This window comes from Barbus barbus, assembly GCF_936440315.1.
Source record: "Barbus barbus genome assembly, chromosome: 12".
Taxonomy (NCBI): domain Eukaryota; kingdom Metazoa; phylum Chordata; class Actinopteri; order Cypriniformes; family Cyprinidae; genus Barbus; species Barbus barbus.
Window position 1 is genome coordinate 20,710,551 of NC_136740.1, and position 20,453 is coordinate 20,731,003.

General features: G+C 34.4%; 1 protein-coding gene across 4 annotated transcripts; it reads right to left on the reverse strand.

Moving 5' to 3' along the window:
- Positions 1 to 581: 581 nt before the first annotated feature.
- LOC306878145 (tyrosine-protein phosphatase non-receptor type 6-like) lies at positions 582 to 20,378 on the reverse strand (the record flags this gene model as incomplete). Of its 4 annotated transcripts, XM_079430294.1 has the most annotated exons (18): positions 582 to 972; positions 1,466 to 1,539; positions 2,981 to 3,132; positions 3,993 to 4,060; positions 5,333 to 5,487; positions 5,782 to 5,916; positions 6,104 to 6,250; positions 6,359 to 6,438; positions 6,571 to 6,667; positions 7,673 to 7,798; positions 8,317 to 8,433; positions 10,692 to 10,872; positions 15,471 to 15,665; positions 17,414 to 17,536; positions 18,401 to 18,429; positions 18,657 to 18,810; positions 19,001 to 19,195; positions 20,303 to 20,378. In XM_079430294.1, the coding sequence occupies 15 exons, from the start codon at positions 18,406 to 18,408 to the stop codon at positions 870 to 872; spliced, it is 1,761 nt and encodes a 586-aa protein (XP_079286420.1). In that variant the 3' UTR covers positions 582 to 869. The 4 variants fall into 4 exon arrangements, with proteins under 4 accessions (XP_079286420.1, XP_079286421.1, XP_079286419.1 ...); XM_079430295.1 differs by lacking the exon at positions 18,657 to 18,810 and having other exon boundaries at positions 20,303 to 20,347; XM_079430293.1 differs by lacking the exon at positions 20,303 to 20,378 and having other exon boundaries at positions 19,001 to 19,222.
- Positions 20,379 to 20,453: the final 75 nt, after the last annotated feature.

A 20,453-nucleotide genomic window follows, 5' to 3' on the forward strand; every position in this document is an offset into this window, starting at 1 on the left:
AACAAATAAAAAAGGCAACATTCCATTTTTTTCATTTAGTTTAATTCGATGTAGTGAAAAATCTAAAACTAAAACTGAAATAAAAAACGAATGCAATATAGATGGATTTTTAAAACACTAATAGAAAATGCAACGACACACTAATATTATTATTCTAATAATATTTATTCTTCCATAATTTTCTGACAGTTTGATAGAAGTTAGGTAATACTGAAAACAAAATATTTTTAAATTCAATCATAATTTATGTCTGTACCTCAAAATGCTCTCTTACACTCTTTTTTTCTCTGACACACTTTGTTCTGTTGCGTGTAGCATGTGGCGCTCTGTAAAGTTCATTCATTTCTCCTAATGTTTTCCCCGCTGTGCCTCTGTGTTAAATGAGGTCAGCCCTGTATGGGGTTCACTGATCAAGGGCCACATTTGACCCTGATGTCTACAGCTCTCTGATGTAAAGAATATGAATGAGTCAGGTCCCTCTCTTTCTGGCATCAGGCCAGAGTTTGTGCGTATCATCTCTGCAGGACATCATCCTTTCCATTCAGCCTCACTGTTACAATAACATCCCGGAAAATTCAACATTCTATGCAAACACGCCTTCATTTTATTACAGCAGATAAACATAATGGCTGGGATGACAGTGGATGATTTATATCAATTACATTATAAATTGACTTGACTTAAATCTTTACTAAAAATTAACAAATGCACATAGACAAAAACATAGCAAGATTTGTTTGATAAGGTCAAATAGTTTGGCATCTCTGTAAAACCCTGGCTCAGTTTTCTTTAAAACTGCTGAAAAAAATAAAATAAAGCTGTACAATCATGAAGCAAGATTAAATTTCATCATCTTTCTTTTTTCTATTTTATCGTTTCCTGACAGATCCACTCTTCTTATCCTCCGATTTCTGCTTTTTGACATCTTTCTTTCCCTTTGCTCCCAGATTCTCATAAACGTCTTCATTTTTTCTGAAAAAAGAAATAAATAAGTGTACCTGATTAGTCACTAACTTAAGTCAACACTAATTAGTCATCAAAACCATCCCAACTTCTAGAGAAACAAAGGAGTGAATGAGAAGTCCACTGCAATGCTTGGATTTAAATGCAGTTAGACTTTATTATGCAGAAGTTGTTATGATTATACTTAGTACTTAGTAAGTTCTCATTTTATTTTATTTCCAGTAAGCCAATAATTAGTTCAACTCTGTGATTAGAGCAAGGACAAACTGAAACAATACCAGACATGTCCAACTCAATCCTTCTCTTTCTCTTTCAATTGGACATTGCACAATGGTTCTAAGGCTTCCAAAAAGCTTGTGTAAGCAGATGGCTGTGACCGAGAGATCTTTGAACCGCCTACTGACCTGGTCATCGGTTCGTGGAAGATAAGGGGACGTGAGAGGAATGTCTCTGGATGGTTGTGGGAGTATTTGGGATACACTATAAGCAGAAGTCTACTTACTTTGCAGAGGCTTTGCGACTGGCCTTCTGGTGTTTAGGCTGAATTGAGAGGTTTCCATATTCGGTTTCTGTTTCCTGTAACAGAAAGTTAAAAAAAAAATCAATAGCAATACTATGTACAACAGATGGGAGACACAGATAACTGGATATCAGTGTTGACTTTGATAAGATATTGCACGGGAACCGTTTTGAGGGCAAATGGATATACTACTGTTGAAAAGTTTGGGGTCATTAAGTTTGTTTAATATTTTCAAAAGAAATGCTGATGCTCATCAAGCTGCATTTATTTGACCAAAAATACAGTAAAAAAAATTATATTATTACAATTTGTAGAAACTTTTTTCTAATTTAACCTCCTTAGACCCTGAGTCCTCAGTCAAGAACATTATGTTAGTGAATTTCTCTGAGACGATACATGCCACATCTGGATGTTCTATACAAAGCAAATTCAGGGCTTTTCAGAGTTACCAAATGTTTGGAAGTTTCACCATGACCACTCCCTCTCCTTGGTCTTTAGAAATGGCTGATATTAATTTAGGAATCACTTCTTTTTTTTAAACTGTCATAAATCAACATCTCAGGAAAATGTTATGGGGTTTCAAATCAAAATGTGACTTTCTGTTACGAAACAGGACGTTGATTTCATACATGTCCACTGTAGAGGACACCAGGATTAAAAGCATGTTTATTACGCATTTTTGGAGACACAACAAATGAATAGGGAAAGGAATTATATTTAAATATTCCTATGAAATATTAGATATTATTATGAAAACCTTGCCAATTATTACTCCCATTATTACACTTATTTTTTCATTACATTTTGCCCCAAGAACACAGTTTACAGTTTATAGATATATTGTTTACAATGGGAAAACCTGTTTATGGCCATTTTATACACATACTGCATAAAGAAAAATGGTATATCAAATCATTCTGTTATATCTTTCATATCATAGTTGAGAATCATCTTTATACATTGTTTGGTATTTAAAAAATCATGAAATCTAAAAATGTTTTGGTGATTAAATAAAAATCTATTGTTTTGGCCAATGCATGTTCATTCATGTTTTTTTATTTTTCTTAAACAATTGTGTCCCAGTTTCCATAGCATAACATATGAATAAAATATAATTTTTCTAAATTGTTATTTTTCCAATTTTTTCTTATGCTCTAAACAATGTAATGACATAAAAAAAAAACATAAAACAAAAACTAATTCACAAAAAAAAAAAAAAAAAAAAAGTTTTCCAGGTCTCAGGAGGTTAATATATTTTAAAATGTAATTTCTTCCTGTGATGGCAAAGCTGAATTTTCAAATAAATAGAAAATAGAAAATGAAATAGAAAACTTTTGTAACTTTATAAATGTATTAACTGTCACTTTTTTGCTAAATAAAAGTATTAATTATTTTAAATATCTTACTGACCCCAAACCAAATACTGGATTAATTTCCTTTTATTCCCTTAATTGCATTTTAAAAACCTCTCACCATGATCCTCAGCCATTTTCTTACCATGACAGCCCTTCGTGTGACATTCCTCGAATCTATATACTGTAGCACAGCCAAGTAGATGAACTTGTACTGTGCTTCAGTTTGCACCATGCCAGACCGCTGATCTCTAACCATCTGAATACACTTCTGGATGTCGATGTCACAGTCCAGACCTGACAAAGACAACATCTTTAGAATCATTTGCAAAAACTGTGACCTTGTTTGATCCAGAATCTAGGATGAAGTACCACCCTGAGGTGTTCATGTGAAATGTGGTTGCAACAACTAAGAATAAGCCTATTATGAGATTATAAAACTAACTGTATTCATTGGTGTAAAAACAATCTGGACCATTTAGAAGGGAAGCATGTTAGCCAAACATATTGGTTCCAGAAAGCCTGAGGACATTCACAGGTTATAATGCTTTCATCAATGTGATTGCACTGCACTAACCCAAAGTTGCAATAAAAATGATCAACAATAATGTGTCTCCTGCTGAGAAAGCTGATGTTTGATTTTTCATGTCCTGATCTAAAATGAGTTTTGCTATGGTAACGTTCATTAATGTTTCGAGATAAAGGTGAATATTGAAAGTAGTGACCCTCTCTAGAATGTTTTTGAGCTTAAATCAAATTGTAAACCTCTCATTAAGAGCTGTTATGAATTCCAGATTAGTCTGTTTTTTGAGTAAAAACAACCTAAATACACTCATTTTTCCCACTGTGTTTTGATACTTTTATTGCATTCAAGGTATTTGTGTAATGAGTTCATCAGTTCATCAGAATCAAACCTTTTCATGTGACATTACCAAAGAATGGTACCATGAAGGTATTAACAGGACAATTCCCTGAGGTTTTAAGCTCTTTTCTAAAAGAGCACAATGGCTAATATCTTGCTTCAGCTAGGGACTGAACCAAAAACCATCCGGATACCAGGCTGCTGACTTTTTAAAACCTCACAGAAAGCTGTTTTGCTTTCCATAGTAAAAGTAAGAAAACCTCGAAAACCTCAACACAGAGTGATATAAACTCACCTTTAGCATCAATGGTATCTATAAGCATGTCGATTACCACAATGGTTCCTGTTCGCCCAATACCAGCACTGCCAAAACACATTAAGGCACAAATAACTGAAGATATCTCTTCAAGCTTGCAGAGGTCATGAGACACTGAATTTCCCATAGCACATTAATACTAGAGTAAACAGACTATTAATTTAAAGGTTTAAAGAGGAAAGTACGGGATCATGAAAAGTTCAAGAATGTATTATGATTACGAAATGCTAAGTGGTGTGACTACTGCCTAAAGTTTAAACCTCCCTGCCTAAGACAGTCAGCGTGGATTACATTTCATGCCAAGATATGAAATGTACTACACTGTTCTCTTTGTTAATAAAATAAAATAAAATAACATTTTATTTTAGTATAGTTTATTTACATTCTTGACATTAAACTAACTAAAAACTGTATTTTGGGATAACTCACCCAAAAATGAAAATTCTGTTACTAATTGCTCACCCTCATGTTGTTCCTAACACAAATTAAAATATTTTTGATGCATTCTGAGAGCTCTCTGACCCACCCATAGACAGCAACGTAATTAACACGATCAAGGTCCAGAAACATAGCAAGGACATCGGTAAAATTATCCATGTGACATCAGGGGTTCAACTGTAAGTTTACAAAGCTACGAGATTACTTTTTGTATGCAAAGAAAACAAAAATAACAACTTTATTCAACTATTTGTGTCCTCCGCATCACCCTAGCGCAAAAAAGAGAGTATCCACTGAATGTAAACAGCGTATGCTGTTCTGTGTCAGCTGCGCCACACAGATACGTTTTCTACGTTGTTTATGCTTTGATTTGTAGCTTCGTAACCACTGATGTCACATGGATTATTTTACCGATCTCCTTACTACATTTCTGGACCTTTATCGTGGTAATTACATTGCTGTCTATGGGAGGGTCAGAGAGCTCTCAGAATTGATCAAAAATATCTTAATGTTCTGTTCCGAAGATGAACAGAGGTCTTACGGGTTTGGAACGACATGAGGGTGAGTAATTAATGACAGAATTTTCATTTTTGGGCAAACTTTCCCTTTAAATGATCCTAACTTTTTCGAACAATTTGGAGTGACCAGTTCACTATAAAAAAAAAAAAGAATTATGGCTTTTCCCAAAGATGTTTTGTGAGAAATGCAAAATAAGTGGCATTTAAACCAGCATCAGTGTTCAATGCGGTCTATAAAATGTCAAGAATATTCAGATATTATATAGTCAGTATATTTTATGGACATCTGAATATAATTTTTTGTGCTCATGAAGGCCCTAAATGGTAAATTAAGTTATAAGAGACTCTGTTGTGAGTTAGTACCTGCAGTGGATGACCATAGGTTCAGTTGTACACAGTTCTTGCTGTTTGACGTTGACCTGCTCCAGAAAGCTAAGCACTCCACCAGGCTCTTGTGGCACGCCGTGATCCGGCCAGCTCAAATATTGGTAGTGCCAAATGGTGCGAGCTGGCTCTCTCTGAAATCAGAAAAATAAAGAGATATCTGATTTAAGGAACATTTCACTTAAAAAAAATATACTACTGCCAGCATAACGATTTTAGTGAAAAGATGTCATTAAAATGAACATAATTTTTTTTTGTACATAAGACACGTTTTCATGAAAATACTTTTGTCAAGGCAAAGGTATAAAGTGCATTGAAAGAGAATGAGATAGAAGTACAGAATCTGGGCCGCAGGTGCTGTATGCAGAAATGTGGTGTGTGCTAGTGGGAATGTTTGCACAAAGGTATTGAAAAGACTGTTTTCTTACCCGGTGTGGTGCTGTGAGCTCCATCACTCTGACCTTGTAATCAGCAGCATCATTCTCAGACAGTAACGTCACCACATATCTGCCTGCTTCCTTTGACTCTCCTTCAGTAGTAGGCCAATATGGCACACACTTATTCTGCAGAGGGCGCATGTAACAAGAAAAGGAACTGTATATTTTAAATGTTACATTTGCAGTCGAGACATTTTCTACTTTTTTAACAGCAAGGCTATAATAGTATGCATATTTAATAATAATACAAGTTAATAATACTAAATAAAAATAGAATAAATTATAAATCGGAAGAATGTCAACAATTACTAACCCGTCCTTTCTCAACCTCTCTTGTTGTCATGACGATAACTTGTGACTTTTCTTGCCATACCATTTGCCAGAAATCGCTTACAGTTGTTGCGAGGCAGCCTTGACAAGCAATGTAAACTTTCTGGTAATTGATATCCATTAATTTGTTCTGTGAACACAGACATATAGAAAGAGAGAGGAGGAGGGAAAAAAAGAAGGTTTAACGAAAGAATTTGAGAGATTTATGATTATGCTGTGATTTATGTTGTGGACTTACTATAACGAAGTTGGCATTGATGTAATCGGAGCCGACAACATTGGGATCTGCGTTTTGCAGTTTAACCCTAGTGTCATCAACTGAAAAGAGAAGAAATTTGAATATTTATTATAAAAACTGTCAGAATTTATGCAACTCCTCACTATTAAACTTATATTTCATTTATATATTTTTCAAAGAAATACTGTATTGTTATTCGATTCATTTCTCACAGGGAAGGATGTTCTTGTATCTGTTTTTGCTTTTGTTTTCTGGTCTCATTCCTTCATCTCTGCTCTTCGATACCTTAGTTTCCAACTTCTGCAGCGCCTGCAAGCAGAAAAACAGATTTAGAAATCAGAAATAGCACAGACAGTGTGAGAAATTAAGATACACGTGAGAGTACACGTGACCACATCCTGCTTGTTGAGAGTAGCTCTGAACGACCGTTTGGCTGCTGTGGTCTAACCTTACTATGACCAGAGAGCCTCGTACAAACACACTAATTTTAGCAACAGTTGAGCAAATTCTTTTTGCCAAACTGTAGCAAGTGTTATAAGTACAAAAATGGCTGTAAAAATGCATGAATTGTCTTTAAGCAGACTCATAAGCTCATGTAAATGATGTGGGGGGAAAAAACTTGATGGTTATAAAACATATGCCAGCGACTTAAAAGTAAAAACACAAAATGTACAAAATAAATAAATCCAAATGTATCTCTTTCAAAAATAATCTCTTAAAATCTAACTGCCTTGGATGAAGAAAGGCAAAAATGGATTATGCTGAGTGGGAAATACAGCCTCTGTTGTGGCCTAACAGACTACAGGCTACTGTTAGGAGGTGTGAATGTATTAACTCCAGCCCGCGAACCCAAAACTACCACACAATCTTTTTTGTGTGGGAATAAAACTTTTTTTTACTCACTAATCTGCAGTTTAATTTCATTTCATTTCATTACTTATTTATTTTCTGTTTTTGTAATTGTGGTTTCTCCAAGGCAAGTCAATGCTCATGTTGGTTCAATAATGGTTCAATGTATCATCATTAAAAAAATCTGACAAAAATGGTATCATAAATATAATTTGTTTATCCCAAATCACATTTAAAAAGTGTATTTTTCAGGCTGGTCCATTGTATAAAACATGTTCTTTTACATGAAAATCAGGAATTCCATATTAATAGATTTCAATTTAGTTTCTTTTGAGTACCATTACTGCAATATTTTCAAAATAAATCCCACAATGAGTTAGTAAAATGTAACCGTGCTTCTAATGGATGAAGAATTTGTGATTCATCTACAGCAGGTGGTGAATAACCTTTAAACATGCCACTCACATCAAACTCTTCCCAGAAGCCAGCTTTTATCTTTTTATCGGCCCCATCCATGTTATCTGAGGTCTGGTCGAGCTGCTTTACTCTGCTCTCAATATCAGCTGCGTTCAACCTTGTGGAGTAATAAGGCTGAGGAAAAGGGTAGACACCAAAACAAAACGAGACATCAACATAGAGAGACAGAAAAGTGTAGGAGACACACAACACCAAGGAGGAGAGAGACAGACAGAAAGGGCGAAGATTAATCACAACTTTAAAGGTGCTTCCCACAGTTCATTAAGATGTGCCATTTTGTCACTAAGTAAAAAAACCTCAATTTCACAAATATTTTCCAGTCAAATCTTTTTATCTCAGCAGAACAGATACTCTTAAGTCAAAGCCAACATTTAGCAACTATAAAAGTAATAGCAGATCACTATAACAGTAACTTTATTAAAAAATTCAAAGGGTTTTATATTGAAACATTTTAGCTTAATATCTCAAAATGTATAAGCTAATGTGACCAAGCCTAACAGTCTGTTTCCACAGTGCTGCAGTTAATACCAGAAGCTGATTAGCTGCTAGTGCTTTTGTTGAACATCTTTCTTGACATTTAAGACATTCATGTTGGCATGAAAAAAAAACCTCTGATTACAAATGTTCTTTACCTGTTTGAGGTAAACCATTGTCCCAGACAATTCCTCAATACCAGTACGTTTGAAATGCTCCACAAGGTCTGCCAAAGTGTCAAAAACCTCTTTACCACCAACGGTGTAACGGTCATTCTGAAAATGAACAGGCGTAAGAAATGAAAATGTAATCAGTCAGTTGGATTCATACACAACGGTAACATGGGGTTCACTGGCACCTTAACTGGAAGCCAAAATGGACCTCCGAATTATAATATTATTAAAACATAAACACTGTGTGAGAAAGCATATGTGACCCTGGACCACAAAACCAGACCACATTTTTTTTAAATAAATAATAAATAAGCCTTCCACTGATGTATGGTTTGTTAGGATAGGACAATAATCGGCTGAGATACAAGTATTTGAAAATGTAGAATCTAAGGGTGCAAAAAAAATCTAAATATTGTGAAAATCGCCTTTAAAGTTGTCCAAATGAAGTTCTTAGCAATGCATATTACTAATAAAAAATTAAGTTTTGATATATTTACAGTATGAAATTTACAAAATATCTTCATGGAACATGATCTTTACTTAATATCCTAATGATTTTGGCATAAAAGAAAAATCATTAATTTTGACCCATACAATGTATTGTTGGCTATGCTACAAATATACCCCAGCGACTTAAGACTGCTTTTGTGCTCCAGGGTCACATATTATACTTTTTGTTTTACTCATAAATGTGGATTACTGCATTTACTTTTGACCAACATGCCAAGGTTTTTTTAATTGGATGCGTCTCATTTTAAGTCAGTTCCTCTAAAGTTCACTCAAGCCTTGTTCATCACATTAACTATGGCTGTGCTGAAAATGTCCAAAAGACTTTTTATGAATAGCTTTGCTTGAAAATTTGCTTATGCTATCCTTATTAAAAAGAAATACATAAATGGACATTTGGATTTTACTGCAACCTGTGAGAATGCGCATTAAATTTTAAATGACATCACCCAAAATGGCAGCACAAAAGCTTTCTGTGTCTTTAAATCAGATTAACAGAAGCAGTCCACTGGTGAGAGCTTACATTTTCTTAGATAAAATAGGGTTAACTTAGGCTGATTTAAAAAGTTTTAGGCCTTAACAGAATTGTTTGGTTCTCTGAGCTGATTAGAACCGTCTTCACAGAACACAGTTTGTTCTGTTAATCTGCTCAGAGGGGAACAACGCAACGACAGTGTTTTGTGCGCTTTGAACCTCACTAAAGCACATACACACATACACACACACACCAGTGGAATAAATAAACAATTGACAGGCAGTGCGTTGACCTGATTTTCCCTTGGTCATAATCGTCAACCATTCATTTGAACAGCTCAACAATAGCGCTTATTTAGAGCCCTGAGTGAAGCATGACCACCCCGCTGCCATTTGCACACACTTATGACTCAAAGTCCAGTGGCGTTCTTCAGGTAAGCCCAAGAAGCGTGTTAATCAATGTCATACCGTGTGTACCGTATGTATTTAAATGCTTTACTCTGCATATCTTTAAGTATGTCAAAATGTGTGAATGTGTATATATGCCAGACTGCAAATATATTTCCTTAAGCAAGTTTTTTTTTTTTACTTAAATTTTGTTATTTGCTAAATGTATAAAAATATTCAAAGCATGATAATTCTGTCATCATTTAGTCACCCTCAAGTCTTGAACACAAAAAACGATATTTTAAAGAGTGTGGGTAACCAAACAGCAGTTGGTCTGCACTGACTTCCACGGTATGGACTGTTTGGTTGCTCACATTCTTCAAAATATCCTATTTTGTAACAAATTCATAAAGGGTTGGAACAACTAATGATGACAGAATTTTCATTTTTGCGTGAACTGTCCATTTAAATACTGTGTCATTCACTGCAATATTTTAGCGTTTTAATAAGCAATTTATGATATATAATATGTATCTCACCATGTATAGTGCCTTCAGAAATTTGATAACACTCAATGCATGAGGGTTGGAACAAAATCAGCATAAATCCTATTCATTTTGTGATGACTTTGTATTGATAAGGGACAAAACACACACAAAAATTGTTTTTCAAAGCTTAATATATATTTATTGAAAAAAACAAATTCAGAACATAGAAAAATGCTAGAGCTATTTATAACAAATTACCCATTTATGTTGTTATTAGTGTGTAATCATGTACTGATTTACACAAATGATAAGGATTTTTGCTGATTTTGTCCAAAACCTTCCTTGAAGGGAAGTGTAACTAAATACTGGACTTGAAACAAGCTTATGAGGTAGAATATTCTATGTTCACATTCAAGCCACATACTTGCTTTTAAAATGAAAGCAAACCATTGACTTTGTTTGACTCACAGTCATACATGTATGAGCACATGCACAAACACTTACATTGCACATGACCTTGATATGGGAGACCCTCCTACCAGAACTGGTCATTTCATCGGTCAGCACAGACAGAACAAAGTCTCCTGGTTTGGAGAGTGACTCCCTCACCAGGAACGTCCCGAGCTCATCGCGCTCTCGGAGCAGCTTCTCAGCATTTGGACCTGACAAGTGGCCATGGTACCACCTGAGGATACAAAAACAAAGGGGGAAAAAGTAATTCTGAAATTCATATTACTATAGGTTCTACATATTACTGTAGATGTTCGCACAATAGAAACTTTTAACAAGTAAAAAGTATTTGTGAATTGTATTTCCTGCATCATGAGAATAAATTGACATCTCTGATGCAAACAAACCCGTCAAGGTATTTAGAGGATGACAGTACCTAAAAATAAAAAAACAATTGTCAAATGCAGCTGCACCACAAACCACTACAGCCATGAACAGAAAACAGAGGCTGAACATTTATGTCACATCCACTTCCAGCATGCATATTTTTATTAGCAATGCATTTCTGGATCATGACGCAAAAGTATGGCGGTCCTCATGCTCTTGCATACTAAAATGTGAGTTTACAATTGGGCTCAGTTCTCAATTTCTACATCTTAGCTTCCTGTACTGCGGTCGGAAAATTTTCTGATGACAAGATTTCTTGACTCGAGACTTTGGTGTATTTTTAGCTTGTCCTTCCTTCTCTCTTCTCTTGAGAAAAAAAAGGCTTGCTAAATCGCCCTTCTGGGGGTTCTTCCATGATTGCTCTTTGACAATTACAACCGGTGAATTATAATTGTACTGATTCTGAATAATAATACATTTAAAAAATTAAAAATATAAATTAAAAAAAGAATTAAATAGTTTGTTATATTCTTACATAAAAACATTTATGATAACAAATACAACTTTAACACTAATAAAATTAAAGAAATTGCTATAATGTCAATGTCAATTTTATTTATATAGCACTATTAAACACAACCAAAGTTGACCAGTGTTCTGCAAAAGCAAGATACATAGACAATGGCACATTGCAAAACATTCTAAAAGAAAAAAATTAAATAAAATCAATAAAACGATACAATAACATCAATAAAGATAGGTTTTTAGCTTGGAATTAAAACATACAAAGAAGGAGCAGATCTAATAGAAATGGGCAAGTCATTCCAGAGTCTGGGGGCATTTATAATAGTGCAATTTATATTTTTAGTTGACTAAATCTTGTTAATGCGATTCTATGTTCCTTGTCTTTACTAAACATATCTAAATGGCCAAAGGTTAAGCATATGTGACTGGCACATGTTTCAGCTGGACAACTGTCTTATTATTAAGACACCATGTCATGCAATCAGACGTCTTTGTGTTTCTAGTCATCAGTAATATTTTCAGTGCGTCTTTTAGGCCTCCATAAAGGGATCTAGATCTTTGCTCTTTTATGTTTCAGTTTTAGATTGGACTTGTGATCAAAGTTACAGGTTCTGGCATTAAACATATAATATTTTATATGAGTGTCAAATGTATATACATTACACTATCTGTCATTGCACATTCTCTTTCAAGTTATCATAACTTGCATGCTAGCCTTGAGAAAATAAGTCTAAGTCTTTCAGCATAAGTCATAGGTCTTTCAGCATAAGAAACTCTTGTGTGTGAAATGACATCAAGCCCCTTCTTATTAATATTAATTTATATAACAGACGCTCATCATAACTAAAAAACAGTGCTGTTATATATACCTACAGTACAGTACTCTTCTCATTTCCTCTGTGAACTTATATTTACGTTGCTTTACGTGTAAGCATTTACTTTTTCAATGAAAGTCAGTCAGTTGTTTTGGACCCAAGCGACTTTTACAGTATCAGTAACATTTCTGAAAACATCTTCTTTTGTGTTACGCAGAAGAAAGTAAGTCATTATCCAGGGGAGGGGGATTAACTTTCTCATTTAATATTTCTAATTTCTAGAAAACACAAGAAAGAATGTTTTAGAAATTTTATGGTGTTAAACCCACAAATGGGAACGCACTTTACGGGCAGCTGATAACACATAAACATAGTAAGCCACTGTAACACTTTTATGGGACAAAAATGTAGAAAAGTGTCACACTGAGTTCGGCTGTGACCTCAGTTTGCATACATTAGGTTCTCTGTCCATTAAACAACACCCATCAAGCAGCTCATCATGAGCATGACCAAAAAAAGAGATAGACAGACAGACAGACAGAAGGGTGGGGGACAAAGAGCTAAGAGAGACAGGGGAGAGATGAAGGAAGGCCTGAATGGGTCTGGTCACTGTTTGCAAATGTGTCAAAACTAAAGTTTCCAACCGCAGTTGAGAAGAGGAAGTCAGACACATGGCAGAAGGAGGGGTTGAGTGTGTCTGCAATTCAAGGTGCATCAAAATGAAATAAAGTGCTTTAAGAAAAATCAGTGACCAAGATGGTGAAGATTTGGGATCCAAAAGGCCACACTGAAATCTGGGATTCAAAATCTTACTTAAACCTGAAAATAAACAGGAAAACTTAACAACACACCAACATTTTGGCATAAAATGAATAAGACGTTTTTAAGAAGTCACTAATCAAATATGCAAATTTGTGACATTAACCTTGTGATCTCCTGTACACAGAGGGTCAGATGCTTTTGCTTCTGTTGATCATTGTGGACATGATCATCAGGTTTTACATAAATTTGTGGCGCTCAGGCAACTTGACTACCGAATATTAAGTCTAATAATAAGTCTAAGTCTGAATATTCAGTCTAAGTCACAAACCGAATATTAAAATCTACTTAAATTAAATAAAAAAAATATCAAATTTTTATGCAGATAATATAAAATATAATATAATATACATTTGTAATTGAAAAGAGTAATTACATAAAATAATGCAAAATAGACATTATTACTAGCAGTCTCAGATGTTTGCACTATATAATTATTAAAATCTAAGAATGACTATATACTTTATATAATTATTATGAATTATAATGAATAAAAATGTCCTTTAACTTACATTGCATTATCCGTTAGATTATTAATCATTAGTTTAATCAATTTTACTGCATTTTTAGACAGTCTTAATTTTAGTGAATTTTCATCTTTTTTTGTAGCATTACATAAATAACTAACTACATAATAACATAACTACAAAAATAAATCTGAAATATTTCACACCTATGTGTAAGTTTTGACATTCGCACCATAGATACATCATGTGCAGACAAAGAAGGGAAACTAACAGAGGAAAAAATAAGTAATATTTAAGTCCGCAATATCTGTGCATAACATGCATTTTCAGTGCTTATTATTACAGCCAGCATTAACACTCCTACACGCAAGTATGGTTAACTAAAGCAATGTGTATCTTACATTAGTCATGTTGAAAAGCTTGCGATTAGCAATGCTGATCCAGGATTGTGTGCCTGTGATCCATATAAACAGGGGAAATTGATACAGTATACTATGTAAAGTTCTCTAATTGTATGGTCAAATGCAAATCGTATGCAGAATCTGATGTAGATGGAGTTAAGTGACAGCTAATGTTCATTTGATGTAATCATAAAACAAAGAGACCATCTTAAATTAGTCATACTTGCTGATCGCATTAACATGTCTCTTTAACATGAATCTGTTGTTGTTTGGTGATTTTATGCTTTAGTGAAGTTTATTAGATTAACTTTAGTGGTGGAAGGTATTTTGAAGATTCGTATCAAGTTTTGTTCCTCGGTTTCTGACGTAATTGGAATTCTTCCACATTCTACTTTCAATGTGTGATAAAATGGCTGATCCACTTTTTGTTAACTGGTACTGTTGCTAGAGTAGCATTTATCTGCCATAAAAAAAGAAGTTCAGGCTCTCAGTTAGCATAGCAGTATTTGAACGGATAAATTTACATAAAATACCACAATGATAAAACTCCCAAGCACTCTCCAAAAGGGCAAAGCAGCAAAACTTCCTTTACCGATAGGCTGTATATTAGGTAAAATAAATGTAAATTCCAAGCCTTATGAGGCGAATGACTTTCCATGTCCAGAAAATTGTGGCTATGTTTACATGGATAACAATAATTTGACTACTGAATCCACTACAGCAGCAGTCTAAAAATAAATTTGCAAACAGAATTTTCCGATTACTCAAAAAGTGCTACGCTTATCTACATTAAGTTTAACATCAAACAATGAAGTAGCATAATACTAGACCTGGAAATGCCACATTATGATTTTGACCTTTTGAGTTTTTCCACTTTTTTCTGACTAAACACTTGACCTTCCTGCTGTTGAATAAAATAACAACCTAACTTGAGAAACAACTGCAAACAGCACGACTGCAGCCAGAATGGTTGGTGTTACAAATATTAATATAATCAATGTCAGTATGCATTTTAAACAAGCATGAATATAATGTGGATCTATGTATGTGTGTTTGGGGTGCCTCCTTAATTGGGATATGGTGTTGCAAAAGTAAACCGAGTGGGAATGGAACAGCTGAAATGGAATGGTTCCATACGCAGTCTATGCAAACATCACAATTAGAATATTTGACATGATTAAGAAAGTGAATATTACTTTGCATAGACAAGGTTAGTAAATACAGATGAAACTCTTCCTAGAAACCTGTTCTGGTAATAATGTTACAGAAACTTTTGAAATATGGTATATAAGAGTCTCAGAAACAATTTAGATCAAACCAAAGTCAAATAAAACTTGCTTGTATTAGCTATTTCGTTCAGCTAATTTTGTAAATACATCCCAACATCTTCAGGATGAAGGATCAAATATGATGGCTTACCTCTCAGTGGTGGGATCAGAACAGTTTAAAGGGTATTTGAGCTCAATAACGGTCCCATCTTTATCCTGTAGAGTTCCATGATCTCCAGTGTAGTATTCCACCAACTCAGCCAACGTCGCAAACTTTTCCCCGCCGTACAGGTCATAATAATCACCCGTGTTCTGAATCCTAATGTGTGTGATTATGTCTCCCACTCTGAGAGACAGAGGAAGTGAAGGAAAGAGGATTGGTGATGCATCACACTCAGTAAAATTAAATTATTTCCATTTATTGATAGAACATGGCATCTTAAAATAATTAATCAAGGTCCCCAAACATTAACTGGTTTAAACAGGACATAATGTCACAGGAAATGGAGTAACAGTAATAGTAACTTCACAAAGTGTGTAGAAACATTACGTGAGTATGAAGTAATTACTTGACCTGAAGTCTTTTTCACAAAGGATTGCAGTAATATTTTCCATCATAGACATTGATTACCCATATTCATCGTGTTTTCTCAGGGTTTGTCCTCCTGAGTTTGAATAAATCATTACCTTCTCCGAAAATAGCTGCGTTTAATTATGCCAGAAAACTGGTTTTGGTTACGTGGTTTGGAACCAGACTAAAATGACAGATCAGGCACAGAAAAGAGGCCACATCATACTAAGATATACGTGGAGGATCAATTCACTTCCTCTCTCCCTATTTTTGTAAGTTTTATAATATTCCAATTAATTGAAGTCTTCAAAAGCTTGTACATAAAATCAGAAAAATGATCAATGGAATGATTTTACACTAAATTAGAATGTTATAACAGTTTATTTCAATTATTGTTGTTAATGTTGTAATTTACCCCTAAATAAAGGTTTACTGAACTACAAATGCGGTTAAATTAATTTCTGAATGAATTAAAACCATAAAACCACACTTAATTTGCAAATATCAAAACTGATAAAGAATGACTACTTTCCAGGCTACACGCAGAAAATATATCATGTTATAATGAACTGCAATTCAGTATAATAGTCAGAATCATACGGTACTACATGTGCCAGTTTTGAGCTGTTGACACTGATATTTGCCCTTTCAAAAATGAACTGACATTACACTGGCATTTAGTAACATCAACTAGTTGCGTGACAACATCCAAGTCACACATCACATACAATCATACAATCAGCGTATTAATGTTTTCCATTTTTAAGCGGACACTTTTTATATTACAAAGATCAGAGAGAAATAAACACATTGTATCTCTGGAGCATGTTTGAAAGTCTATAACTATCTATATATAATAAGCAAATTAGATTTTACAGTCCATGGAATTAATAAAAACACATAGATAAATGTGAGAATTACTGCACTGATATGTGAAGTGAACTGTTGATGACAGTTACATGGCAGATGAGTAAAAGAAAAAGAAGAAAATAAAACTTTTGCATGAAAACATATGTCCATTAACATTTTTAAAGGTCAGAAAACCACGACACACACACAAAGCTTCTGAAAAGAACGAGACAAAAGCGCTGCATATTATATAAATACAGAACCAAATTATCACCACATATAATGAAATGTTTACTCCCACACTGTGCTCAATGTCTAGTGAAAAAAACTGCTTGCTATTTATTCCAAAAAAAGTAATAATTGGTTTGAAGGGAAGCATATATATGTTTCTTAACAAACTTGTGTTTCTTTACAACTAAACATGGTCAGAAAAATTTGAGTAAGAAAGACAAAAGCCCAAATCAACCAAATACAGAAACGTTCAGTAAATAAAAGAAAGATTTTTGTTTTTTAGCCAACACAGAAAGGCTTTCTTTTACTAAAGCAGAAAGCTTTGAAGGCTATCTATCCCCCAATCTGACCTCAGCTTATCCTCAGAACCAAATTTTCTCTAAATGACATAAAAAGTGGCTAAAGATAGATATTCTTATCATATCAAACCAAAAGTGCTGTACCTAACAGACAGGGAGAAATCGCCCACATTCTTCTTGCTGGGCCGGGCCAGGAAGCTGCCATGGACACCTCGGCTCTTCAAAACGGACTCTGCGTCTATTCCAGACAGATCTCTGTGGAACCACCTGTTTAACATGTAAATGAGCATATTTTAGAGTCAGACATGCTAGAAATGATAATATAAAATTTTATATGAGAGGTCTGACATGAATGGCACAACATACTGTGCGTGGATGACTTAACTGCATGCAAGCAAAATATTTCACAAAAAGAAGTTTAGTAGGTTTTAAATGATAAAAAAACAACATGTTGTTAAAAATATATATATATATTTGGACACTTTATGGCAGTGTAGTGCAGTATATCAGTGTAAAATATGAATAGTTAATGTGCTAAACTACACCTGTGGTTAGAACACCTGTCTGAACTCGAGAGGAACTGACATAAAACACATCTTATCACAAGTTGTTGAAATAATTTAAAATTTTGTTATCTAATGCAACTTTATAGGTACACACACGCATATGAGTACCTAGAGTATTTGAACACTTTTATAAATGCGCAAATATAATGTAATAATAAGGTATAATGTAATAATAACAGTTATTTAATGCAATTATTCGCATATATATGTAAATATAATTGCATACATATACATACATGTGTATGTGTGTGTGTGTGCATGTGTGTGTATGTATATATATAAAATAGTGTGGTGAAGCACATGCAACAAGCAGCAGCACACTCTACCAAGGCCTACCAAACCACCAAGTGCATTTGCAGAAATGCACATACACGTGCAGCTAGAAATGCATCAGCATATAAATACACCTTGCACATTGCAGTTATGTACAAAAAAAGATGTCTTTTTACAAACACTTTGCAAGACTCAAAGACTCGTGCAAAACAAGAGTAGCAAAACTGAAAAGGGGAACATGAGGAGTTGAACAAGATTGGAACAAGAGTGCATGAAGTCTGTCTCAACTTACCGGACCATCTTCCTTTTTCAAATGTTCCTCTTCCAGTCAAAAGGAAAAAAAAAATTAATGCACATTAATATATGTATTAAATATGATACAGGCAAGCACAATATTCCAGAGCAGTAAAGTACAGACTTCTTCTCTTTGTGTCATACGTCAGTACTCATCCTTTACTTTTCCATTTGCTTCCCTCTTTCTATAACCAGTGTAGTGATATGCCTATACACAGCCAACCACAACCATCATTTGACTAGCGGCTTCATACCTGCCCTCTTTGCTTCTCCTCTCTCTCGAAATGTAAACAGTTTTTGGTGCTTTGAAGAGCAGGTTGTCTTGACAGTGTATATAAGGCTGTCGTATGTCCCTCCCTCTCTCACTCTCTCACGCACTGTTACAAAATTCTTCCTTCCTTTTTGTGGCTTTTTCATAAAAGAGTGAAAGCAAACAAGAGAGGTAAAGAAAGATACAGAGATGACGGATTCATTTCTGTTCTTTTAGTCAAAAACTAATAATCAGACAAACATCCAGCTCACCATGTGAAACTACAAGAGTCAAATAGAGGAACTACAGGTAGAGCAAAAACAACAATGACAATGAAATGCAAATTACCCTCTCTTACTGCTTCCTCTCTCCAATGGCTTTCTGAATTTATTTAATCTTTCTTTTGCTCCGTGACTTTCTTCTTTTATGCCTTTTTCCTTGCAGACTGACTTTACAGGCCAGGTGTCAGAGGCTGACAGTTAAAGTCCATTTGTTTAGTTGTACATTGCACTTCCTTGTTTCCAGACCTTCCCCTCTCTCTCTCTCTCACACACACACACACACACACACACACACACACACACACACACACAGACATGTTTTGTGTTGTTAATTGCATAATTTACATAATTGTTTTACTACATCAAAATGGCCTAAGGTACATATGTAAAAGAATAACAACCATAATGCACCACAAGGCCAGCACTGTTTTCTAAAAATAAATGGTTTTAGTACTAGAGTTATTTAAATATAATAACCCTGCTACACACTAACTTTCAAAAAATTGGGTTCATGACATTCTTTAATGCCTTCAATGTTGACTTTTGATCAATGTAATGTAACATACTTTAAACTAATACGTCATCCAAAAAGGGGGATAATTTTTGCTTTGCCAATGTTACCTTCTAGCCTCTAGGTCACAACTTTAATATTTGAATAGTTAAAGTCCAGGATCCAATTTCATGATTCCACATAACATTTTGTTTTTTAAAAGCTTCTCTAAGTGACTCTTTATGAAGTTACCAGTAACACAGAACCATATTTACAGATTCACAGACAGATTACAAAAAAGATATTTAATAGTACCTGCAGTGGTGAAGGTGTGTTTAGTAAAAAGAAAAAGATCAAATATCCTAAACACACATTTCTAGAAACACCTTGCAATTTTACAGGTGATCAAAATAGTATCTACTTTTTTTATATATAAGCACTATGAATCTGAAAGTAAATTGTAAATGCAATAGCCAAATGACATTTTAATTTAATCAGACTTTTAACTCAAACCCTTGAAACCACATTTTATGGACCAGCAAAAAAAAAACAGGTTACTGGTGGTGGTGAACTAGATAACACCAGTTAATTACAAAGTCTGGGCTAGATGTGGTTGGCTGGATTATTGGGAGCACATGGAGTAAAACAGCACCGCAGAACAGAAAAGCTGTATTGAATCTGATCCTGGCATCAACAGGAAGCCCATGATTATATATATATATGAGAGCAAAGAGAAGTTTCGACCAGCATACTGAATCCAGAATGTTGGAGCATCTTTTAAAAAAATCCCAATATATTTATAAAAATAATTCAACCTTTTCAATTTAATCTACACTGACAAAGTAACAAAAAGTACCAAGGTAAAGACAATTCCCTTACCTACATTACATGCTTTTGTCCTCTTCAATACGTTGTTGTACACACACAGCTACCCGATGTCCAGTGCACATGAATGGAATAGAATAGCTCAAACATTGTTTATGTACTGTGCAGATTGATCTAACAACAAAGTGAAGGCTAACTAGACTTG